Source organism: Panthera tigris, chromosome D3, assembly GCF_018350195.1.
Source record: "Panthera tigris isolate Pti1 chromosome D3, P.tigris_Pti1_mat1.1, whole genome shotgun sequence".
In the NCBI taxonomy this organism is placed as follows: domain Eukaryota; kingdom Metazoa; phylum Chordata; class Mammalia; order Carnivora; family Felidae; genus Panthera; species Panthera tigris.
The window spans coordinates 48570450-48596779 of NC_056671.1; the positions used below are offsets into that span (position 1 = coordinate 48570450).

General features: G+C 41.7%; 1 protein-coding gene across 4 annotated transcripts in view; it reads left to right on the top strand.

The window, feature by feature from the left end:
• The window catches only part of TAF4B (TATA-box binding protein associated factor 4b), a 179480-nt gene that overhangs the window by 123051 nt on the left and 30099 nt on the right, over positions 1–26330 (top strand). Inside the window, exon 16 of one of the 4 annotated variants that reach the window (XR_006209725.1) lies at positions 197–273. The exons of 2 other annotated variants lie outside the window; for them this stretch is intronic. Coding sequence is in view for 1 of the 2 variants with exons in the window: in XM_007076006.3 (XP_007076068.1) it covers positions 197–364 (168 nt within the window). In the remaining variant the exon portion in view is untranslated. Of the gene's footprint in view, positions 1–196; positions 1983–26330 lie in introns of those variants that run through there. One more of the 4 variants, XM_007076006.3, reaches the window with a different exon arrangement.

Here is a 26330-nt window from a genome sequence, read left to right on the forward strand (position 1 = left end):
ATTGAATGAGGTGTGGGGGCAGTTGGCCTTCCCCAAGAGATGGGGCTGCTGGGGACAGGGTTGAGCCTGCTGCGTTACTGTATTCTCTCCAGCACCTAACTCAGTGGCCAGAGGCTAGTAGCTCTTCCATGCTGAAGACAGTTTTTCCCTTTATGAAAGATTGGTTACTTTAAACTTTTTTCTCTATTCTGTTTAGGGCTTAAAAGACAATCTTCTTGCTTCTGGGACATCCAGCCTGACAGCCACCAAGCAGTTGCTTCGTCCAAGAATCACAAGAATCTGTCTCAGGGACTTGATATTCTGTATGGAACAGGAAAGAGAGATGAAGTATTCTCGAGCTCTGTACCTTGCCCTTCTGAAGTGACCACTCCAGTCTCCATCCAGATCCTTGCTGTTTACTGCCAAAGAAGACATAAAGAGCATTGTTGCACTCTCCTGAAATTTCAGTTTCTGGAAAATAATCACCAATAGGGAAGATCATTGTTTACAGTTATAAACTTTTATTAAATCTTACTCACACATCCCACGGGGTTCTTAATGACTAGAATTCAACTTTGTCTTCTGGAAATTGGTTATGAAATACAGTTCACACAGACATAGGCTTCTGCCTACCTGTGGATTTAATTACAGCAAGTTAAGGCCCTGTTTGTTACCACCTGCTTCATTTGCTGGACTGTAGGCGAGGTGTCTTTCCCTAACACAGCCTGCATTACGATGCAGGGGAAAGAAAGGAAGAGTCCCGACTTTCCAAGATTATATTTCATCCTCTGCTGAACTTGTCTCAAAGTGTTAGGTTTTCTAGGCTGGGATCAGAAGTTGCTTAGCTAATTGTGATAGTCACCTTCTGTAGTTCCAGGTGACAAGCCACAGCGTCTGTAGTGACTTTGGTCGGCCGAGTCCCAGTGTTGTCAAAACGGAGACAGATGGGGATAGTTTGTGCCTGTCCCCACAAAGGTGGCTCCTCTCTGGGTCGTCACCATATGCTGCTTCTGATACCAAGTGAGGGGACATCCTTGTCAGGGAAACTTTAAAATGGAAGCTGCTGATATACCTCACTGAAAAGTGGAAAAGGTGGGAAGTACTGAAAAGAATGATGGGGCACTGCATTCAAACTGAGGAGGGGAAAATGAGAGTGGAACCTCAGAATAGGAACCGTGCTGCACATGTGCCCTCCGTTCCAGTGGTGGGATTGGAACTCCAGAGCAACCGGTACACGTTTTGTTGACAGGACAAAATCACAGCCCAACCAAAAAAGGAAAATGTATCAAACATTTTCAAATGTACAGTATCTCAAAAGGAAGTCGTTATTTTTTGTTTTGTGTATTGTTTTAAATCTCAAGAAGGATAGTTTTCTAAAATCCTTTTCATTACCGCAAGTTTTAAGCCTCTTGTTGCATTTACAAAATCCTAATCGATGATTAGAAATTTTTAACAATAGGACTCCATTTTGGATTCTATACTCAAAAGGTAATGTCAGCAGTTCATTGTTAGAGATCTTGGCTCTAAATGTATTATGAGGAGCAATATATATACATATATATATATTTTTTTCCCCCCACCTGAGGAGGAAGCTGATGTTTTGTAAAGCAAACCCTCCTTTCTTTCTTTTAATTCCGCCTTTGTGGCATGTAGTTGGTGAAAAATAATAGCTGTATTTAGAATCCCATACAGAAAGAACAAGTAAATCCTCCAAGAAGATTTTTTAAAAATGGGAAAGCTGTGCTTCTTAGAAAAAGAATTCAGGGGGAAAAGAACACACCTCTGGTATGTTACTCCTTATCTTGTTCTTCCCATTGGGACTGTTGTGGCCATGTTCTATACTGTAATAAATGTTAAATTGGCCATTTTTGTTTCAGCAAGTTATGTAAAATGCTATAAATTATGTATATGTTAAAAGAGAAACTTTCAGAAGAGATCTATACCTAAAGTTGTTTTTGTATATTTAAATGCTTAGCTTTATTTTTTTGTAAAGTGCAGCATATTCCCATATTTGTGTATAAATGTTTAAAATTATTTCAAATACTTCATTAAAATAATTATTTTATTATACGAATAATTTTGCTCAGTTACTGACTTTGAAAACCAGTATCTTTAGTAGTAAGCCTCCACACCTGGGGGCTGGGCAGTGGGTCTTACCTGCTGGGCAATGGATCTTTCTTGGCTAGGATTGTTACTTTGGAGTATCAGCATTTGGGTTCCAGAACCTCACTTCAAATCCCAAGTTACTATTACCACTGTCTTTGGAATAGTTGTAAATTTGCATGCTATTTGACTCACAAAGAAAGCTAAACATATTCATTACAAAAGCTTTTCTTGGCCCATCAGTTTTCTTACTAAAATATTCTTTTCCAAACCTTATTTTTAATATACATTTTTAAAATTTGTGTCGTGAAGTATATCTTACAAAAGAACAAGTACAGTGTATCCAAAGTATTCTTCTGCTCAGTTTGCAAAATGGTGGCCTTGGGGTAGATTTGATCTATAAAGGCATTCTCTGTGACTCATACAGTGTTTCCCGTGTTTTAATTTACAAAAATCTATATTTCCACCTCCTTTGAAAAATCAGAAGATCTGGAATCATTAGGTACCTCCTTGTGTATGGTAATCCACTGGAGCCATCCAGTGCCTGTTCACTTTAGATGTGGGGGCATAAATTTACCTTCCCTTGTCTGAACCCTTCAAGTATTGACGTTTGTGACCCTCTGCCTTCAAGTAAATATTTATCTTGGGTGATGAACAGTAAAAGAGTAAAGTACTGGACATTCTCTTACCTGTTTGTTTGGTTTTTTTTTAAGCAACTTTATTGAGGCATATTTTATATATAAAATTCACCCATATTTCACCCATTTACTTTTAATATGACTGATCTTTTAATTTTTTTTTTTTTAATGTTTATTTTTGAAAGAAGGAGAGACAAAGTGTGAGTGGGGGAGGAACAGAGAGAGAGGGAGACACAGAATCTGAAGCAGTCTCCAGGCTCTGAGCTATCCGCACAGAGCCTGGCACGGGGCTCGAACTCATGAGCCGTGAGATCACAACCTGAGCCAAAGTTGGATGCTTAACTGACTGAGCCACCCAGGCTCGCCAACTGATTGATCTAAATTGTTTCCTCCATGAGTATCTTTAAGACCTTCTCTTAAAAATAAGATCAACATTTAACATTCTTTTAAAGCCTATATTTCTTAAATCCTGCATTTGAGTTAAATTTTGTTTCATTAGAATTTTGGCAACACTTTATTTAGAATTAAGGCCATTTATGGGGCGCCTGGGTGGCTCAGTCGGTTGGGCGTCCGACTTCAGCTCAGGTCACGATCTCGCGGTCCGTGAGTTCGAGCCCCGCGTGGGGCTCTGGGCTGATGATGGCCCAGAACCTGGAGCCTGCTTCTGATTCTGTGTCTCCCTCTCTCTCTGACCCTCCCCCATTCATGCTCTGTCTCTCTCTGTCTCAAAAATAAATAAACATTAAAAAAAAAAAAAAAGAATTAAGGCCATTTATACCAAGTATGTCATATGTCATAGTTGCAGCAAAGAATGCATGTAATATTAGGACATATTCTTCAGAAAAATATGGAACCAAGATCTCAGATTAAGTTGGACTTTCTCTCTATCCCTAGTTGTATAATGAACTAACTTAAGTATTTATAAAAGTCTGAGCTTAGTAAGACTCCATGATTCTGCATGAAATAAAATATAGTATGTCATATGTTAATACATGACATGGTAGCTAGTTTTTGTTTGATTGTTGTTTGCGTTGTTATCTTTTCAGGCATTTTTTGGGCTCCCTGAACTGAAATGACTTTTTTTTTCATGTAGGCATGATTTACATCTGATATCAGTACCTTTTTCTCTGACTTTTTAACCACTTCTGAGTATTTTCATGTGCATTTCAGTTGTGTTGCATTGGTGCATTTGCTTTTTTACTGAAGTTGGTTCACAAGTTGAAAATTGGTCCTCAGTAGAATGGTTTTGCCATACTTTTCTTTTGGAAAACATTGAGAGACCGCTGTGCCGGCAGGCAACCTAGAGTGTCCGCCACCATATTCTTGAACGCTGGCTAGTGGGTGAGCAGAACAGGCACAAGAGTGATAGGGTTAGCATTTATGTCTACTTGGCACATTGAATATTTGTGGGAAGGAAATACTCCCTAGGAACTCATTTTAAGACTTTTGACTTTGTTGGTAAACCGTGAGAGCAGTTTTAATGGCAACTCTTCTTTAATAATGCCAGGTCGAGGGGCGCCTGGGTGACTCAGTCGGTTGAGCATTCCGACCTCGGCTCAGGTCATGATCTCACAGTTCGTGGGTTCGAGCACCGCATTAGGCTCTGTGCTGACCTCTTGCTCAGAGCCTGGAGCCTGCTTCAGATTCTGTGTCTCCTTCTCTCTCTGCCCCTCACCTACTCACGCTTTGTCTCACTCTGTTTCTCAAAAATAAATAAATGTAAATAAAAAATTTAATAATGCCAGGTCGACACCTTACTAAGTTTTCTTATTGTAGGTGGTATTGACACAATATTGCCCTGGCTGCGTCTCTAATCTTGCCTCTTACCAGTTGTGTGGCCTTGGGCAAATTATTTAACTTCTCTGTGCCTTCGTCTCCTCATCTGGAAAATAAGAGGCTATGAGGAAAATGAAAACATTTATTTCTGTGCTAAATCTGTAGATGTTATAGGTCATACTGTCGATCTAGCTTTGTGTCCTTTTTCTACCACTGGAGATGCTGAAAGAAGAGAAACAACTTAGAATAAAATGTCACTTTTGAGGTTCATCCTTCAAAGTGACATTGAGGCTGTGTTTCTCATTTCCTCTTACTGCATTTGGATTTGTTTAAAACAATTTCAATTTGTCATCTTTAGGGGTGAAATGAAATACCCTTTTAATATCATTCCTTGCACCGGCCCTGTACACGATAAGGTAGGTTGGAAGAAGAATTGCCATAATTCTACATAAGGTGCTTAGTACTTTCAAAGCTAGTATTGAAATGTTACCTGTGAGGTTTAGGCTGTGGGACTGATAACTTTTCCTGTTTGTAATTGTAACAGGCTTTGCCTGAAGATGAGTGGCTTCTTGATGAATCTATCTTAGGCCTCCACTTCCCTAAACAGAAGTATAAAGTCATTGTACTGAGTTGGCTTCAAAGAACCTTTAAACTTGCAGATGGAGGGGTACCGGGGTGGCTCCGTCGGTTAAGCATCCGACTTCAGCTCAGGTCATGAGTTTAAGCCCCGCGTTGGGCTCTGTGCTGACAGCTCAGAGCCTGGAGCCTGGTTCGGATTCTGTATCTCCCTCTCACTCTGCCCCTCCCCAACTTGCACTCTGTCTGTCTCAAAAATAAACATTAAATTTTTTTTTTAAATAATAAACTTGCAAATGGCAATACAAATATCTCACTGGGTACTTCCCAGTAATGTTAATTCCCATAGAAATAGACAGTGGTTGCCTCTAACACAGAGAAGAGCAAGACAATTGAATAAATGGTACATTGTGTCATTTCCATGCCTTCTGCCATTATCAAAAAGCCTGTGGTGCTGGGCTAGACCCCAGTCAAGGAACAATTCAAGTGTTGTTATTGATGTGTATTAGTTTCCTAGGGCTACCATAACAAATTGCCACAAACTAGGTGGCTTCAAACAACAGAAACGTATTTTCTCACAGTTCTGGAGGCCAGAAGTCTGAAATCAAGGTGTTGGCAGGGCCACCCTCCCTCCATAGGCCCTAGGAGAGAACTTTCCTTGCCTTTCCGGCTTCTGGTGGCTTTTGATGTTCCTTGGTTGTGGCAGCAAAACACCAGTGTCTGCTTTTGTCCTCGCATGGCCTCTCTGTCCTCCACTTCCTTTTCTTATAAAGACACCTGGTCATTGACTTTAGGGCTCACTCCAATTCAGTATGATCTCATCTTGGCCTTTAACTAACATCCGCAAAGACCCTATTTCCAAACAGGGTGACATTGTGAGGTTCCAGGTGGACATGGACTTGGGAATGGGGTGGGGGGGGATGACACTATTCAGCCCACTGCAGGAGCATCCTTTATATATTCCTGATACTTTTATTTTCTGCCTCTGATTTCAAGAGCAGTGAAAAATTAATGGTTGCTAACATGGAAGGGGTTGACCTTATATCTCTTTACACTGGAAACTTATGATCTTGAGTTCTGTCAAGATGCCGATCCTGACCTTTCCTCCTTTTCTCTTCCCCTTTAGACAAAGCTTTTGGTGCTGTCCTAGTTTTACCATAGTGTGTTCAGGTGAATCTGTTTTGTATATTATTGGGGAAGGAAAGTAAGGAGCAAAGTCCAGAATTCCTGCAGGAGAGATGCGTCATCAAGGAGAGACTTCGAACTTGGGGAAATGTCAAGAATAGCTTTTTTTTTTTTTTTTTAATTTTTAACGTTCATTTATTTTTGAGAGAGAGAGAGAGAGCATGGGCAGGGAGAAGCAGAGAGAGGGACAGAATCTGACGCAGGCTCCAGGCTCTGAGCTGTGAGCACAGAGCCTGACGTGGGACTCCAACTCAGGAACCGTGAGATCATGACCTGAGTGGAAGACACTCAACCACCTGAGCCACCCAGGCTCCCTGAGAAACGTCAGGAATAGCTGTATTGACTAATCACAGATTAAGCATTAGCCTCTGGAACTGGGAGTTGGTACCAACTTCTACACCTAGGGTCACTACAGGCGGCTCAAGTTTTTATCAGATTTCTTCTGTGATAGAATACTTAAAAGGTTCTAACTAATTTTAAAAGAATGTGTATTTTGCCTACCGTAGCTTTAAAAAGTCATCTTTTGTCTTTTTCTTAAGGATTTACTAAATAAGCAAACAGTTGGCAGTGGTTTGGGGAAAAGACCCTTGGCAGTCTGCATATATTCTAGAAAGAACAACACAGAAAAGTCTAGTGAATGCAGTCTGTAAAGGTCAGAAAACAGCAGGCTTTGCCTGAAATATTGGCATAGGAACAATCATTTAGCAGATTCTCAAACTTGTCTTCATGACACAGTGTCTTCAGTTATCTCAAAGGCGGACTGAAATCTCAGGTTTCCAAGATTAAGTTTTAATCCATCATTTTGAAAGATGCAGAGGCAGGCATGGGGATTAGGAGAGAAAGATATCAAATCAAGCAAAATGATAAGATGTTGCATCCTCTGTGCCATTAAATCTGTTTCAAGGTTACTGAGTGACATCAATTGCTAAGGCACAGACTAGGTTGCAAAGATGAGTGTTTGTTGAACAAGATGTTTATGTGGTCTAGTCTACCACATTTAAGTGTAAATTCACTTAGAATCAAGCCACTTATTTGCAGCCTAAGGTTCTAGATACTTCTGAGGCTATCTGAAGGTTATCCAATCCCATCTAATAAAAGAATTCCCTTTAGCATCCCTGAAACACAGGTCCTCTAATAATGCCAGTGATGGTGACCTTACTATATTATACAATCCATACTTGAATTGTCCTGTTATTTCTATGTTCTGTCTTGGCTTGATTTGAAAGCTGCCTTCCTATAACTTAGCATTTGGAGGGGGCCTGCTTTTGTTCTGTAAAGTCACATAATAACAGTAGTAATTTTTTAAAAATATGTGTATTCACTTTTGAGGAAGAGAGTGCAAGTGGGGAGGGGCAGAAGGAGAGGGGGACAGAGGATCTGAAGAGGGCTTTGCGCTGACATCTTCGGAGCTGACAACAGTGAGCCCAATGCGGGGCTTAAACTCATGAACCATGAGATCATGACCTGACCCAAAGTCCGACACTCAACCGAGTCACCCAGTCTCCCCTAACAGTAGTAATTTTTTGAACACTGACTAGGTATAAGGTACAGGGCCAAGCTAAGCATTCTACCTGCACTATCTAAACCCACCCTCACACAGTTTCACGAGAGTCTGGCAGGGATCCATTTCCTCCTGCATACACAGCTAGACCACATCTCGAGTCTCCCTTTAGTTAAAGGTGGCCATGTGTCTGCGGTCTGACCAAAGACATGTAGGCAGAAGTAGTGTGTGATATGTTTCTGATCTGGCTCAGGACAACCTGCCATGTAGGATCTTGCATGTTCTTTCCCTTTCCACTGAGACCTCGGTAGGCTCATGATGAAGATGGCACAGCCACCAGTTGTGAAGAGCCTTGGGTCACTGAATTGCGGCCCAGAGCAAAACTGCCTGTTGGCCAAGAACACCATTTCGGGCTATCCATGAATGAGAAATAAACATCTAATATGTAAACCACTCCCAATGCATCTGTTCTCGCAGTTTGTAGAGCTGAATTAACACTACAGATAGCTACTGCTATTGGTATTTCTAGTTTACTGGTGAGGACACAGGTGTGTCAAGAGACAACAATTTAGTGGAAGTCACAGAGAAAGTTGTTGAGATGGGATTTGGACCTCAGTCTGTCCAACCCCAAAGCCTGCACTCTTGATTCCTACACTGAACGGGAGTTTTGGTTTTGTTGTTTTGTTTGTTAGTGCTTCAGAGCTAATCTCTGTCCCACGATGATAGCACTTTCACTATGTGAGGATAACTCCATTTCCTTTCCTACACATCACGTCCCTTTTGTAACCGAGGGGGCCAGTTCATCAATTCTCACAATGGTCATTCTAGATTTCTCAGGACTTTATTTTGATTGTTCACTTGGTGTATTCCACCATACTAAAGGCCACAGTACAATGTTGTTTGCTTGGGGCACCTGGGTGGCTCAGTCAGTTGAGTGTCTCACTCTTGATTTCAGCTCAGGTCATGGTCATGATCCCAGGGTTGTGGGATCCAGCCCCTCGTCAGGCTCCATGAGTCTGCTTAGGCTCTCTTGCTCTCTCTCCCTCTACTCCTCTCCCCTGCTCATGCTCGCTCTCTCTCTCTCTCTCTCTCTCTCTCCAAAATAAAAATTTAGTAAATAAACAAAAATAGAATGTGGTTCCCATTCTAAATGCAATACCACCTATCGGGCTTGAAGAGTAGGAAGGGTGGTGAGCCCCTACTATTTAGAGCAGAAGTCTGTGGTGCCGTTGGTGCAAAGTCAGACTGTGGAAACGTGAGGCTTGTGGCTAACCAATCACCCCAAGGTTTTTTATGCTCACGATTCAGAGACTAGCCAGTGGGCCAGTTCCTAGGGCCAGTTCTTACCTAGGAACTCGTTAGAAACATGGGACCTCAAACCCCACTCCTGACTTGCTGAATCAGAACCTGCGTTCTAGTAAGATCCCCAGGTGATTCCTGTGCTCTTGGAAGCTGGAGAAGCACTGCTCTGATTGATTGCCTTTATCAACCTCAAGAAAAAAACCTCACATATGTTCTGCAGTGCTTGATTTTGCTCTGGCCTGTTCAGTTTAGCCAGTTACAGTCATTTTGGATTTTGATTCTGTGATGTATTGAGGACATTTGAATTCAAGTTAATAAATCAACAATATCATTATCCCTCTCAGCCTGTGTCACCCACACGTTTCCTAAGCATGCCTTCTAGGTTCATTCAAGTTGCCCATAAATGTGTTGACCAGGACAGGGCCAGCTGTGAAACTGGGAAGCATGTTGCTGCCCTCCAACATCAGCTTATTAACTGGCACTGATTGCTCTCCATGGCCAACAGTGACTATGTCTAACTCATAGTGCCATTGCAGACTTCATAGTTTCCACGAGCAACTCTGGAGAACTTGCTCAACTATATGCACTGCCTCGCCTGTGGTTAGCCAATCTAGCAGCATCTCAAAGAAGAGCATGATCATGGTTTAGAAGATCCCCATCTGTTATGGGCTAGATTGTGTCCCCCAGGCCCTGAATTCATTATGTTGATATTCTAACCCCTAGTCTTTCAGAATGTGGCTGTATTTGCATATTGCATTGTATTTGCATAGGATCTTTAAAGGGGTGGTTAAAATGAGGTCTATAGAGTGGCCCTGATCCAATATAACTGGTGTCCTTATAAGAAGAGATTAGGACACAGACAAGTACAGAAGGAAAGCCGCTTGAGGACACAGCGAGGAGGCGGCCATCTACAAGCTAAGGAGAGGGGCCTCAAAAGAACCCAGCCCGCTGACATCTTGATCTCGGACTTCTGGTCTCCAGGATCGTGAAAACATAGATTTCTGTTGTTTTAGCCTCCCATTTTGTGGTACTTTGTTATGGCAGTCAGGCAAACTAATACACCATTCCCTCCCTCCCCTCTTCTGCCTTTACTTTCTGGCTCTGGCAGGATGAACTGAGGCGGTACTTTGAATTGCCTGTCTGAGAAACTTAGGCATAAATGATATATTTAAAATGCCTTGGTGGTGAGGGGGCACCTGGGTGGCTCAGTCAGTTCAGTGTCTGACTTCACCTCAGGTCATGATCTTGCAGTCCGTGAGTTCAAGCCCCACCTCAGGCTCTGTGCTAACAGCTCAGAGCCTGGAGCCTGCTTTGGATTCTGTGTCTCCCTCTCTCTGCCCCTCCCCCACTCACGCTCTCGCCACCTCTCTCAAAAACAAACATTAAAAAGATTTTCTAAATAAATAAATACATACATACATTAAAAAAAAATGCTTCAGGGGTGTTGGCTACAGTAAAGTCCTGGGTGAAGTAGAGGATTGCCTTAAATGGAAGAATCACCACTAGGGTCACAAGGTACAGAGGAATGTTCAAGGTGTCTGCATTCATGATATTTAATCAAAGCTTACAGGAAAAGTCAATATACATCACCCTGGAGCCTGCTTCTGATGGGGCAGTGCCTCAGCCTCTCTGCCCCTGTTTTTCCTACTACTGTTTCTGCTACTGCTTTCATTCTCTATTTATAAAGTGTCTTCTTCTTGCACATTTTTGCATCTGGGCACACGATTCTCTGTGTGTCACGTTCAAACCTAAGAGAGAAGAAGTGGCTGGGTCTGTTAAATGCTCCTCCTCTTGGACACTCGTACTTGTTGGTTGTGATTTTGTGCTAAACTATCTCATAGGTGCTGGCCAGCCTGAAGGTGGCTGCTCCGGTGTCAGGTGCTAGTCCCCGGTGCAGACTGCTGTGACCAGCGTGGCAGTGTCACACATAGAAAGCAAGACAGATTTCATGCAAGGAAGTGCCCTTGACAGCGTTGTTTGGGGGAGGCGCGGGCCCGGCGAGCATGCTACACCTTGCCACTCAAAGTGTGGTCCGTGAACCAGCAGCAGCATAGGCCTCCCCAGGAATGTGTTTGGTGTAGAACATTGGCCCCTCCCCCAGAGCTGCTCAACCATAATCTCCATCATAATAAGATGCCCAGGAGATTACCAACCTTCTAATTGATTTTTAGTAAATCTGGACTTTTCTGTATATCAAGTTTGCTTAAAACTGCATGCCCCTGTAGGTCAGATTGGATCCAGGCTTAGGAGTTTTAAACCTGTAGTGAACCTTGGCCATATAGTCAGCTTTCAGAATGAGATGTTGAAACCCAGAGAGATTAGGTGATTTGCCTGACACCCCATCACGCTTGGATGCATTTAACGATGCACAATTTTCTATGAACGCTGGTAATATAAAAATATATTTTCTTAGGCAACTTGGCAATGCTGTGTCAGTTTCTGAGCCAGATACATTTGAAAACCGGGTCCAAACTTAAAGTGATGGGCAACTTTGCTACTAGCTACGTACCTTAACTGCAATCAAAGGGATCAGTGCATTGGAGGGTTGGAGAAAAGTTACAAGGACTGTTTGCCAAAGAGAAGCATCATCATTCTTCCAGTTAGAGGGGCCAACACTTGGCAGTGCATTCTATCTGGTCTTCCTCTCTTAGGAAAGATTATTAGAGCATGTCTCATTTCTTTTTTTTAACTTTTATTTATTTTTGAGAGACAGAGAGAGCGCGTGCTTGCGTGCATGAGTGGGGGACGGACAGAGAGAGAGGGAGACACAGAATCTGAAGCAGGTTCCAGGCTCTGAGCTGTCAGCATAGAGCCTGACAGGGCTCGAACCCATGAACTGTGAGATCATGACCTGAGCCGAAATCAAGAGTGGGAAGCTTAGCCGACTGAGCTACCCAGGCACCCCAAGCCCATCCCATTTCTAAGAAAATTCTCCCACATCTTTTACATTTCAAATTTTCATTTTGACTCACTTCACAATGCCTTTGGCCCATACAAGTTTTTAATCTAAAAAGACACTATAATAATAAAAGTAACTAGTAGCAGCACTGATAACAGTAATAGTAACTACAACACTTTAGGCCTAACTACCTAAAAGAGCTGTGTATGTTACATTGATACTACGATTCTGAAAAAATGTACCATTACAATCCTGGGGGTTTCCCTCAGTGAATTTCCCATTTGATGAATAAATCGATCTTATATCTTATTTTATTAATTTTTAAAATACTTTTAAAGTTTATTTACCTTGGGGGCACCTGGGTAGCTCAGTCAGTTAAGTGTCTAACTCTTGATTTCAGTTCAGGTCATGATCTCACGGTCCTGGGATCGAGCCCTGTGTCGGGCTCTGCACTGGGTGTGGAGACTGCTTCAGATTTTCTCTCTCTCTCTCTCCCCCTCTGTCTCTCCCCCGCTCACACACACTCTCTCTTTCCCTCTAAAAAAATAAAAAAATAAAGTTTATTTATTTTTGAGAGAGAGCACATGCAGGGGAGGGGCATAGAGAGGAAGAGACAGAATCCCAAGCAGGGTCTGCACCATCATCACAGAGCCCAAGTCAGGGTTCGATCTCACAAACCATGAGATCGTGACCCGAGCCGAAATCAAGAGTCGGACTTTGACTGAACCACCCAGGTGCCCCTCGATCTTCTATTTTGAAATATTTTTCTTAGGCTTTGTAATGGTCATTGTTCATTCAGTACTTACCTGTAGAGTATCCACTTTAGAGAGCTTTTGAGGTGGTAGAACTATACACATGAATACTCAAGAGAATTTTAGAGAGCTTGTAACAAGCACATTATGATGAGGAAAATAACGTCCACAAAACGTGGATGGCAAAGCAGAAACCGGAACCCAGGGAGACAGTCAAAAGGCCAGCCAAGCGCCCCTACTGCTGTGAGCCTGGGCTTGGGAGTTGCCTGACAGCCTGGCATTTGCTTGGGGGACCTGGCAAAATACTTACACCAGTTCACCAGTGACAGGTCTTACTTAGCTTTGGCTCTTGCTTCCTGGTGTATAGGTTTCTGCTTTGTAAGTTGGATACACTTCAATTCTATCATTTTCCCTCAACGTGCAATAGTGCTGTTCTTGTCTCTAGATTTCTTGTGTTCACTGGTTTTTCTATGCATCCAACATATATTTGGTGCCTACTGTACACCAAGCTGCACATTTCATAGGGCGGGAGACAGGGGGTTCCAGAACGAAGAGCACATATGCCCTGCCTCTACAAGCTCCCTGTGTCATAAGTGAGACATACAGGAGGCTGGTGGTTAGAACACAATGCAGCAAAGACAGGGGATGAGCTAAGTGCTATGGGAGATTTTCAGCTATTGTTTGCATCAACCTCTGCCTTTTACTTTCTGCCTTTTCTTTCAGTTTCTTTTTCTTTTTCTTTTTGAAAAAGAATAGATATCAGGTAGCTTAAGGATAGGGACACTTTGTTTTATTTTATTACCACATGCCCATTGTGCCCCAAACACCATGATGGGCACACAGAAATGAACCACCAGGGGGAGACAAACCTGCAAGCAAGTAACTGTGTGGTGTGTTAAGTGCTGGGAGGGAGGATGTGCAAGGATGCACAAGCAAGGATGTGCAAGATGGGGACTTGGGACCCTTTATGCTGCGACTTGAGTCTGAGGAAGAAGACTGTCCAAGCAAAAGGCAGAGGCGTCGTGATGTGTCTTATTCAGGGAATCCTTGGTTTAATAAGGTGGGAACAGATGGGGTGCAAAGGACAGAATGACAGCTTTTTAAGCCAAGTTAAAGGGCTCTGGGAGTTTACCAGACTATCTTGTCGGATTCCACTGGTGGCTGCATAGGGCATTGTCCCAAGCTCCCTTGACCCATAAAGCCCTTTAAATTATAATATGCTCATGGCATCTGAGAGGTGAGGCCCCCTTGAATTAGGTGCTAGAGATCCTCAGCTTTCACATAGTCTCCACTTTTGCCCACATTTTCCCCTCCTCCATTTGTTGGCTTTGGTTTTTAATATGTGGCAGGACTAATGATAAGAGACCTCACAGTGGCCCGACCTGCCTACCGGGCACCATCTCTGAGAGGATGGCCAGTGGGTGGGTCACTGCCCTGCTGCCTGAGCCAGCAACTGAAGGGAGCCCCTACTGAGCCCCTGCTTTGTAGGAGACTCTTTCTGGGACTCCTCCTCCTTGGCAGGATTGGTGGGGATGGGTTAAGGCTAAGGACACAGCCCCGGGTTGGGGTTGGTCCACTGAGGCCCTATTTGACTTGCGTTATGGTAACAAGTGAAAGAAGTACCCCATTCACTGCAACCTTGCTTGAGGTAAAGTCCACATTGGGTTAGAGGTCTGAAGGTTGAACGAATGTCTGGGCCCTGGGGGAACTGGGGGAGCTCCGAGCCAGTAGGAGCACCCTCCCTGGGCACTTGGCACCTAGGAAGCTTCTTAGCTGTCTGCCAGGTAGCTTGAGCCTGGGGCAGGAAAGGCCAACAGAAGCTGTAATTATCATCTTTTTTAAGCTCCTCTGGAATGGAAATTCTGGAAGTCAGCAGGAGCCAAACGGGCTGGGCAGGCTGAACCTGGTGGTGGTTCTGACTGTTGGTGGCAGCACAGGCCACCTTTGAGTCACTGGCATGGTCCCTGGCCCTTCCCAACAGGCTTTCTTAGGTGGATCCTCCAACTGCACAACCCTTTTCAGGAGCCAGAGCCCCCAGGTTTGCTTGTGCCATTTAAACCACAACCTGGCTAAGCCTCTTCAAATGTGTTCTGTAATAAATAGACCCGCCCCCCCCCCCCCCCCGCCCCGGCTTCCTAGGCACCCATCCATGTGTTCAGGAACCTCATCAAAGCCATTCTTTCCAGGGTGTGGCTCCAACCTGGAAAGCCAGCTGCACCTCCTGCCACGGCCCCCTCTTCTTCCAAGGGGCGTGCTCACAAACCACACGTCAGAGACGTGTCAGAGGCCTCACCACTGCACAGCTCAGAAATGTGGGTCTGGAGGCCAGGACGATCAAGACATTTGTTCTGCACCTCAGTACATACCCGCTGGGACGCACCCCCAAGAAGGTCTTCAAGAAGAGGGTCACCGTGACCCTATAGTCAGCGCCAAAACTTCCAAACCAAAGTCTGGCTCGGTGCTTTGACATCAGGGACCCGCAGCTGCCATCTTCTTATCTCCACAGGGTCTACCTCCAGGTCGGGTTCGTGCGGCATCCCATGGGTCCCTGTGTTTCTCATGACTCACCCACGTGGATAGAGGAGGGAAGCCGAGGGAGGAGAGCAGCAAGGGTGATAGGGGATAGAGTGAGGAGGGCACAGAGGCAGCTCTGCCTCCCAAGCGCTCAGAGATGAGCCGCCTGTGCCCAAGTGCAGCTTACTGTCCTCTCCCGTCTCTGTGAGTTGTCAGTGCCAGCAGAGGGATGCCTGCCCAATGGGATCACTGGATGACTCAATATGCAAGTGTCCAGGGCCCAGGATAGGGTGGTGAGTTACTTAGCAAACTAAAAGGTAAGTGAACAAACACCTCATAGATACTTCCTTCCAACCCAGGACAACCTTTGTTTCAAGAATTGCAGCTTTCATTTGACCAAATACAACATCCATTCATGATTAAAAAAAAAAAAAAATCCCTCAACAAGTTAGGTTGAGAGGGAACATACCTCAGCATAATAAAGGTCATATAGGAAAACCCACAACTAGTATCATCCTCGGGAAAAACAGAGCTTTTCCTCTATAGTCAAGAAGACAGGATGTCCACTCTCACCATTTTTATTCAACAGAGGCCTGGAAGTTCTAGCCACAGCAATCAGACAGCAAAAAGAAATAAAAAGCATCCAAATCAGCAAGGAGGAAGTAAAACTGTCACTATTTGCAGATGACATGATATAACATAGAAAACCTAAAAGACTCCAGCAAATAACTGCTAGAACGGATAAATGAATTCAGTAAAGTCACAGGATACAAAAATCAACGTGCAGAAATCTGTCGCATCTCTATACACCAATAATGAAGTGGCAGAAAGAGAAATTCTGGAATCAATCCCATTTACAACTGCACCAAAACCAGTAAGAAAGATACCTAGGAATAAACCTACCCAAAGAGGTGAAACACCTGTAGTTTGAAAACTATAAAACACTGATGAAAGAAATTGAAGACAACACAAAGAAAGGGAAAGACATTCCATGCTCACAGATTGGAAGAACAAACATTTTTCGATGTCTATAGTGCCTAAAGCAATCTACACATTTAATGCAATCCCTATCAAAACACCACCAGCATTTTTCACAGAGCTGGAACACACAATCCTAAAATTTGTATGAAACCACATAAGACCCCAAATAGCCAAAGCAGCCTTGAAAAAGAAAAGCAAAGATGGAGGCATCGCAATTCCGGACTTCAAGAATTATTACAAAGCTGTAGTGATGAAGACAGTATGGTACTGGCACAAAAACAGACACATAGATCAATGGAACAGAATAGAAAACCCAGAAATGGACTCATAACTCTATAGTCAATTACTCTTTGACAAAGCAAGAAAGAATATCCAATGGGAAAAAAGATTGTCTCTTCAACAAATGGTGTTGGGAGAAATGGACAGCAACATGCAAAAGAATAAAACTTTCTTATGCCACACACAAAAATAAATTCAAAATGGATTAAAGACCTAAGTGTGAGGCCTGAAACCATCAAAATCCTAGAGGAGAACACAGGCCGTAACTTCTTTGACATTGGCTATAACAACTTCTTTCTAGATATGTCTCCTGAGGCGAGGAAAACAAAAGCAAAAATAAACTATTGGGGGCTACCTGGCTGGCTCAGTGGGTAGAGCATGCGACTCTTGATCTCAGGGTTGTGAGTTCAAGCCCCACATTGGGTGTGGAGCCTACTTAAAAAAAAATAAGAAAATAAACTATTGGAACTATATAAAAAATAAAGAGCTTCTGCACAATGAGGGAAGCAATCAACAAAACTAAAAAGCAACCTAAAAAAAAAAAAAAAACAACAACTAAAAGGCAGCCTATGGAATACAAGAAGATATTTGCAGGTATCGTCTAACCCAATAGAGGGTTAGTATCCAAAATATATAAAGAACCTCTCATACTCAATACCCAAAAAATGAATAATCCAATTAAATCATGGGCAGAAGACATGAATAGACATTTTTCCAAAGAAGATATACAGATGACCAACAGACACATGAAAAAATGCTCATCATTACTTATCAGGGAAATGCAGAACAAAACTGCAGTGAGATATCACCTTACACCTGTCAGAATGGCTAAAATCAACAACCCAAGAAACAACAGCTTTTGGCAAGTGTGTGGTGAAAGGGAAGCCCTCTTGCACTGTTGGTGGGAATGCAAACTGGTGCAGCCACTGTGGAAGACAGTATGGAGGCTCCCCAAAAAATTAAAAATAGAACTACCCTACAATCCAGCAATTGAACTACTAGGTATTTACCCAAAGAATACAGAAATACTAATTCAAAAGGATACATGCACCCCAATGTCTAGAGCACATTATCTATAATAGTCAAATTATGGAAACAGCCCATAGGTCCATCAATTGATGAACAGATAAAGAAGAGTGCTGTGTATATATATATTGGAATATTACTGAATCATTAAAAAGATGAAATCTTGCCATTTGCAACAGCATGGATGGAGCTAGAGAGTATTATGCTAAGTGAAATAAGTCAGAGAAAGACAAATACCAATATAATTTCACTTATATGTGGCATTTAAGAAACAAAACAAGCAAAGGGGGAAAAAAGAGGCAAACCAAGAAACAGACTCTTAACTAATGGTTACCACAGGGGAGGTGGGTGGGGGGATGAGTTACATAGGTGACGGGGATTAAGGAATGCACTTGTCATGATACAGGCCGAGTGACGTAGAGAAGTGTTGAATGAATCACTGTACTTTGCACCTGAAACTAATATTATGCTGTATGCTAACTAACTGGAATTTAAATAAAAACTTACAAAAAAAAAAAAAAAAAAAAAGACTTGCAGCTTTAGGGAAGTTTGATGGAAAAGAATTGTGAAATCTTCCCTGGCAGGAAGTATGGAGTTTGGAAATCTGTCTTATGAGGCCAATCAGTGAGTCTGCGCAGGAAAGAACAGAACGTGGGGGTTCGCTGCCCCTGCACTGCCCCTCTGCAAGCTCGCTCATGTCCACTGCCAAACCTCTTCAGGGTCTAAACAAACAAGATCGAATGCAATATATGAAACAGAACCACGGGAGTGTCTTTTCATCCTGGATTGAACAATTTCAAACTTTCATCTGATGTTTTTTTCAGGGAAGTAGAAGGGGAAAGTCTTAACTCTTAATAAGAAAACAGATCTCGGCGTCTTTTGTAGAGCCCAGGGCTCCCGGTACTGGACCTCGAGCCTTTGAGCTCTGAGAGTTTATTGTAAACATCAGTATCGCCAAAACCCACAACTGAGTGCTGTAACTGGGAAGTGGGTGGATGGGTGAGTTGTTTTTTTGTTTTTTGTTTTTTGTTTTTAATTCAGCAAATAATGTGGCCTCCCTCTGTATCTTTACTTCTCATGGGTTCTGAATTTGCCAAGCTGGTCAGTCTCTTTTATGGGTAAATATGTGCCCATTTTATTAAAACAAAAGCCTCTTAAAATGCAGATGGTATGCTTCCTGCTTGCTAGCCCTCACAGATTCCTTGTTGCAACCGAAGCGGGCGTGTTACTTTGATAGTGGTATGAAATAACCTTAACTTTGCCTGGGGATATTTATAACAAAACATGCAGAATTATTGCACCATAAAGCCTGCTTCACTGATTCTTGCTGATTAAAAACTTTTTTTTTTTAAGGCTAATGTAATAAAAACCAAAAAGACCCAACAGCTGGAGATCTGAAGACAGCCCAACTGGAGCCACACAGGCTCCCCCTCTGCCCTTGGATTCAAGCCCTGCGCCTGGAGAAGCCAGACCAGCTCCACAGGCCCCTTCCCGGTGCTTCATGCATCACCTACCTTCCCGCCCCAAGCTGAGGCAAGAATGAATGGCCTGGGAGGGATGGGCTTGTCTTTCTGCCATGCTGGAGGTCAGTGCCAAGTTTTGCTTCAGAAAAAACTGAGGCAGAGCCATCCTGGTATTAGGTGAGGCCAACGTATTCCACCCTGTCCCCTGGAAGACAGGCCAAACAGGACGGAGGCATTTTTAATTGATGCTAGGACCATGTAAGGATAAGAAGTTGACAGGAACTGACATAACTCTTTATTCTTCCTTCCAAGGTGCCCATTTATCAGGCACATCCTCAAGGGCACTGTGAAATCAGGCCCAGTGGGTTTTTACCTCTTGGCTGTTGGCCAAAATCAAACTGGTTTCATCAGGCCCTGAGAGTAGACACAATAAGTATTAATTGGTGTTTTTGGTGTTAATCCTCATTTTCTTTGGGTGCTATGATGAGCTTTGCCATGAGCCTCTCCCTCTCGGTGCCTTCTTTGTCTTGGGGGCCCTAAACAGTACCACCACACCCTGTTCTCTTTTCTCACTTCACCCTGTCCTTCTCTAACCCCTCCCCTGGCACACACACACATTCACACATACATAATCCTCAATCCAACGAGGTCAGATGTCCCTGCATCTAGCTCAGGTGGAAAACTTGTTTTACAACAAAGAAAACACATTTTATTGAGAAGTGGCGAAGAATATTGCTACACATTCTTCCCAAGGCCTGCCTGACTCAAGACTTGGGCTGAGTAGGAACTGATATCCTATAGAGGCACATCTAGCTACATCACTCACCCATCCAGAGTGATTCTTACCAGCTGTTGTTGTTCATTAGATTAAAGAGAATAAAAAGTCTAATGATTCAGGAAACAGTCATGTACCCAACACCTACTTAAAATGAAAGATCACAGGGCACCTGGGTGGCTCAGTCATTTAAACATCTGACTCAACTTTGGCTCAGGTCATGATCTCACGGTTCTGTGAGTTCAAGCCCCGCATCAGGCTTCGCGCTGACGGTATGGAGCCTGTGTGGGATTCTCTCTCTGCCTCTCTCTCTCAAAATAAATAAATAGACTTAAAATAAAATAAAATAAATACAATAAAAGGTCATTTCTCTTACCTTTGAGCTCTCTTGTGTGCCCTTCTTGTTCCATCTCCTCTCTCCTCTTTGACGTAATTAATCATCCTGAGTTGTGTGTTCACCATTTCCTTGGTTTTCTATATATTTTCACATATACTGATATTTCTAACTAGAAGAGTCAGTTTGTATGTTTCTGGACTTTACATGATGGAATAATAGTCTTCTACATTTTGGCTCAGGAGCCAACATCAGGCTCCTGAGAAGGATCATTGTGGCTGCTGCTGTGATTCATTCAGTTTCTCTCCTGCATGGAGTCCCATTGTGTGGAGATACTGATTCTGATGGCCATTTACCTGGTTTTCAGGTTTTTACTCTTACAGACTTCTCTGCTATGCTATGTACATCCTAGAAATGTCTCCTTACCAAGCAAGACTTCCTCTGGAAGTGAAATTACTGACTTCCAGGCTATGTACATTTTCAGTTTTCCAAAGTGGCTAGGTCAGTTTCCAGTCTACCCCAGAGTGTAAATGAGTACCATTCATTTGTTTCCTTCCAACACTTGATTCTGTTTTAAATGTTTGCCAGTCTGGTGGGCAGGAAGTGATCGCTGGCTGTGGTTTTGAGTTGAATTCTGTTGTTTAATGAAGATGGGTATCTTTTAATATGCAAATTAGCCATTGTGCCACATGTCTTCAAATATTTTGCCTCTTTTTCTTAAAGGATTTATAGGTGTTCTTTATATATTTTGGATATCAATCTTTAAGCAATTATTTATGTTGCAAATATATACTCCCATTTTTGACTTATTATTTCCACTCTATGGTGTCTTTTGATGAACGGAAGTTGTTAATTTTAACTGTTCAATTCTTAAATATTTCCCTTTAGAATTTGTATAATTGTGGGCGCCTGGGTGGCTCAGTCAGTTAAGTGTCTGACTTCGGCTCAGGTCATGATCTCCCAGCTTGTGAGTTCAAGCCCCACGTCAGGCTCTGTGCTGACAGCTTGGAGCCTGGAGCCTGCTCTGGATTCTGTGTCTTCCTCTCTCTCTGCCCCTCCCCTGCTTACACTCTGTCTCTCTCAAAAATAAATGAAAACGTTAGAAAAAAAATTTTTTTTTTTAATTTTTTTTTTTAACGTTTTATTTATTTTTGAGACAGAGAGAGACAGAGCATGAACGGGGGAGGGGCAGAGAGAGAGGGAGACACAGAATCGGAAGCAGGCTCCAGGCTCTGAGCCATCAGCCCAGAGCCCGACGCGGGGCTCGAACTCACGGACCGTGAGATCGTGACCTGAGCCGAAGTCGGACGTTTAACCGACTGAGCCACCCAGGCGCCCCAGAAAAAAAATTTTTTAAAAACGTATAATTGTGTCTGGTTTTAGAATCCTTCTCTACTACATACAAGTTCATAAAGAGAGTCTTCTATCTCGTCTTCTGAAAGTTTTAGTTTTATCTTCATATTTAGCTCTAAAGCCCACCTGAAATTGATTTTTTTTTTAAATTGGTTTTTTTAAATGGTGTGAGTTGAATAGTTCAATTTTCATTTTTCCCTTATATGGATAAACTGTTGTTCTACAAATCTATTGAATAATTCATCCATTCTCATTGATTTGTAATGCTGCCAATTTCGTATATATGTATTGGTTTCTATGAGGCTCTTAATTCTGTTGGTCAGTTTGCCTGCTCCATTCCTGCACGTTTTATTTACTATGGCTCAAGTAAATATTGATACTTTTTGATGCAAATTCTGCACCCTTCCCTGCTGGTCTTCTTCAAGAGTGTCTTGGCTACCAAGCTGTTCTGGTCCCCTTGCACTTCCTTATAAATTTTAGAACCAGCTTGTCAAGTTCCACGAAAACTCTGTTGGTATGTTGACTAGGATTAAATGGAATCTGTAGATAAATTTGGGAAAAGTTGGTATCTTTACTGATTACAAATTTTTGACACTACTTTAAAGTGTATTTTTAAATATGTATTTATTTATTTATTTTGAGAGAGAGTACACATGAGCATGAGTTGGGGAGGAGCAGAGAGAGAGAATCCCAGGCACACTCCCGGAATCATGACCTCACCCAAAACCTAGACGCCCCTTAAGTTGTATTTTTAAAACAGAGTTTCCAGCGTTTGTTTTTGTCAGATGAAAATGCAACTGAACTTAGTTTATTAACTTTATATCCAGCACCTTACTAAAATCCCATCAATACTAATACTACTTTATATAGATTTTTTAGGATTGTTTTTTTTAAATAATTTTTTTAATGTTTATTTTTGAGAGAGAGAAAGAGAGAGAGAGAGAGAGAGAGAGACAGAGCATGAGCAGGGGAGGGGCAGAGAGCGAGGGAGACACAGAATCCAGACCAGGCTCCAGGCTCCGAGCCATCAGCGCAGGGCCTGACGTGGGGCTCGAACTCACAAACTGTGAGATCATGAACTGAGCGAAAGTCAGACACTTAACTGACTGAGCCACCCAGGTGCTCCTTTAGGGTTGTTTTTGAAGATAATTGTATCATTTGCAAATAATAACAGCTTTATTTTTTCTTTTGCAATCTTTGTACTTCCTTCCTTCCTTCCTTCCATCCTTCCTTCCTTCCTTCCTTCCTTCCTTCCTTCCTTCCTTCCTTCCTTCCTTCCCTCCTTCCTTCCCTCTTTCTCTCTCTGTCTGTCTGTCTCTTTCTTTCCTTCCCTGCACTGTTGGCTTAAATCTCAAGTCCAAAATGGATTAGAACTGGAGCACCTGTGTGGCTCAGTCGGTTAAGCAACCGACTTCAGTTTGGCTCAGGACATGATCTCACGGCTCATGAGATGGAGCCACACATCGGGCTGTATGCTGACAGCATGGAGCCTGCTTGGGATTCTGTCCTTCTCTCTCTTCTTTGCCCCTCCCCCTGCTTGCTCTCTCTTTCTCTCTCTCTCTCAAAACAAAACAAAGCAACAAAACACTTTAATAAAAAAATGAATTAGGATAGTGAGAGTGGACACATTCACCTTATACCTGATATTAAAGGGAATACATTATGTTTCACCATTAATGATGAGGTCTATAGAATGATACATAGGCTGAGGAAGTTCCTTTATATCCTGAGATTGTTACGAGTTTTTTGTTTTGTTTTGAAATCATGCATGCATGTAATATTTTAACAGCTACTTTTTTTCTGCTTTAATTGAGAGGATAACATGACTTTTCTCCTTTAATCTGTTAATCGAGTAAATTACATGAATTGATTTTCTAATGTTTACGACCAACTAGGTCATGATTTTAAACAACACTCAAGTTTGTTAGTGTTCTGGTTATCTCTTGTTGTATAACAAACTAGCCTCACAACTTAGTTTTTGAAAACAACATCTCTTTTATCTCAATTTTGCAAACCAGGAATCTGGACAGAACTCAGCTCAGGGCTTTTTCTGCTCCACAGGGACTCCTGGAGGTCATTTGGTGGAATTACGCTGGCAAATGAGCTGGTCTTGTAGGTTGGAGACCTCATGCATGTGTCTGGCACCTTGATAGACATGGCTGAAAACTGGGTTCTCCTGAGATTGTCTATAGCGGTGCCTTCTTGTTTTCTCTCCAGCTGGCGTTCTCAGGGCAGTCTTCTTATTTGCAGCTCCGGGCTCCTAGAGTGTTCTGAGAGTCTATGGAAGAACCTATACACTTCTTCTTATTACCCTAGGAAGTCATGCAGTCATACTTCTACCACATTCTATTTTATTCCAAGAAACACTTTTCTATAGCCACCTAGATTCAAGGGGGAAGGAATTGGACTCTACCTCTCAGTGGGAGAAGTAGCAAAGAATGTGCAGTCAACTTTCATCTGCCATGTGTTAGCTAGTAGTTTATGATTTCTATGTCTATATTTCCTAAGTGAGATCGAAACTTTCCTTTCTGTGCTTCTCTGGTTTTGATGCCAAAGATAAGCTAGCTTCATTTAAAATGGGTTGCTGTGTCTTACCTACTTTTCTCTATTTTAAAATAATTTAAGACTTAGTTTCATTTCTTGAATGTTGGTAGAACTTGCTGGTAAAACCATTGAGCTTGGTATTTTCATTGTAGAAAGATTTTAAACTATTGTTTCTATTTGTTTAATGGTAGGGACTATTTGAATGTTCTATTTTTTCTTGAGTCAGTAATAGAAAGTTATATTTGTCTGGTAATTTGCCCATTTCATCTACATTTTCAAACTTATTGGCAAAAGGTTGTTTATAGTAAGCTCTTAAATCTTTGTAATGTCAGTAGCATCTGTGATTATGTCTCATTTTTCATTTCTGATATTGTTATTTTTATCTTCTCCTTTACTTAATTGACCTTACCAGAAATTTATCAATTTTATTAATTTTGCCAAAGAAACAACTTCTGGCTGTGTTGATTCTATTTTACTTTTGTCCTCTATTTCAGTAATTTCTTCTCTTTCTTTTATCTTTCTTTGGGTTAATTCTATTTTTTTTTCTATCTTAAGTTGTATCCTAAGCTCATTCTTTCTATTATAAGTTATATATGCTAGCTTCTTTGAGCCTTATGGTTATAAGAACATTTTAAAATTTCTAATCATTAGGAAATTATCCTTTTGTTATTGATTTCTGATTTAACTGTAGTGTAGTCAGAGAATGTAGTCTGTCTGATGCTGGTACTGTAACATCTGTTGAATTGAGAATTCTTTTGGCTCAGTGTTTTGTTGCTGAGAACAATTTATATTTTATAGTTGTTGGGTACAGTTTTCTCAAAATATATCTTAGACCAATCTTATGCTGTTGAATCTATATTCTTACTTTTTTGTATTTTGGTCTTCTTGATATTTCATTTACTAGGACAAATATAATAAATTCTCCCACCATAAGAATGTATGTATGTATGTATGTATGTATTTATTTATTTATTTATTTACCTTTGTAATTGTGTATATTTTTGCTCTATATGTGTAGAGGCTATATTATTGCTAACCATGTTAAAACTGCTATATTTTCTCAGTGAACTCAAACTTTATCATATGGTAGTTTTATTTATTTCTAGTAGTGCTTCTTGCCTTACAGTTTATTTTCTGCTATAAATTTAGGGACATCAGCTTCTTTCATTAGGATTTTCCTGGAGTATCATTTTCAGTTCCTTTTACTTTAAACCTTTTATGTTCCTAAGTTTTAAATCTGTTACCTGTACATAGCATATAGATGGATTTTTTTTAACTGAAACTTTCTCAATTTATATTGACTATAATTACTGATATATTTGTCATTTTATTAAACGCTTTCTATTTATCTTAACTTCTCTGTTTCTTTTTCTCTCCTTTCTTGCATTCTTTTATTTTTTTAACATTTGTTTTCTTATTTTACCTTACCACCACAGAAAATTTTAAACACATATAAAAATGAAGAAATCACCTCTCAGCTTCACCAAAGATCAAAACATTTTATCTGCTCTCTATACCCTCCCACAACCCAACACTGGATTGTTTTTGTTTGTTTTGTTTTGTTTTTTTAAATGTTTATTTATTTATTTATTTTTTTGAGAGGAGACGAGCACGAGCAGGGGAGTGGCAGAGAGAGAGAGGGAGACACAGAATCCAAAGCAGGCTCCAGGCTCCGAGCTGTCAGCACAGAGCCCAACACGGGGCTCGAACCCATGAACCATGAGATATGACCTGAGCCAAAGTCGGACGCTCAACTGACTGAGCCACCAGGCGCCCCTGGATTGTTTTTAAGCAAAACCAAGCCATCATATAATTTCATTCACAAAATCTTCAGTGTGTGTCTATAATATTTAAGAGGTCTTTTATAAAACAAAAGCACACTAACATGATTACATCTTTTAAAAATAGTAATTGTTTCATATCATTAAATATCTGACTCTTGATTTCAGCTCAGGTCGTGGAATCAAGCCCTGCATTGGGCTCCACAGTGAGTGTGGAGCCTGCTTAAGGTTCTCTCTCTCTCCCTCTCTCCCTCCCCCTACTCGTGCTCACTCGTGCGCGCTGTCTCTCTCTCTCTAAAATAAACATTGAAAAAATCTAATAAACAAATTATAATAAAATTAAATAAACAATGCCTTATATGTAAATAAATATACATATTTATATATAAAATTTCCATAGGAGGACAGGCCAGGATACTTTTTTCATCATGCTTCCAGATAGAAAATTCCTCTCAACAGTTACTTTTCTGATCCCTATTTCCAGAGTGCTAATTTTTGTTAGACAAAATTTTGCAAGTTTCTAACATCAACAGAGCAAGCCCATCTGGCTTCTTTGCAGTTTCTGTCTC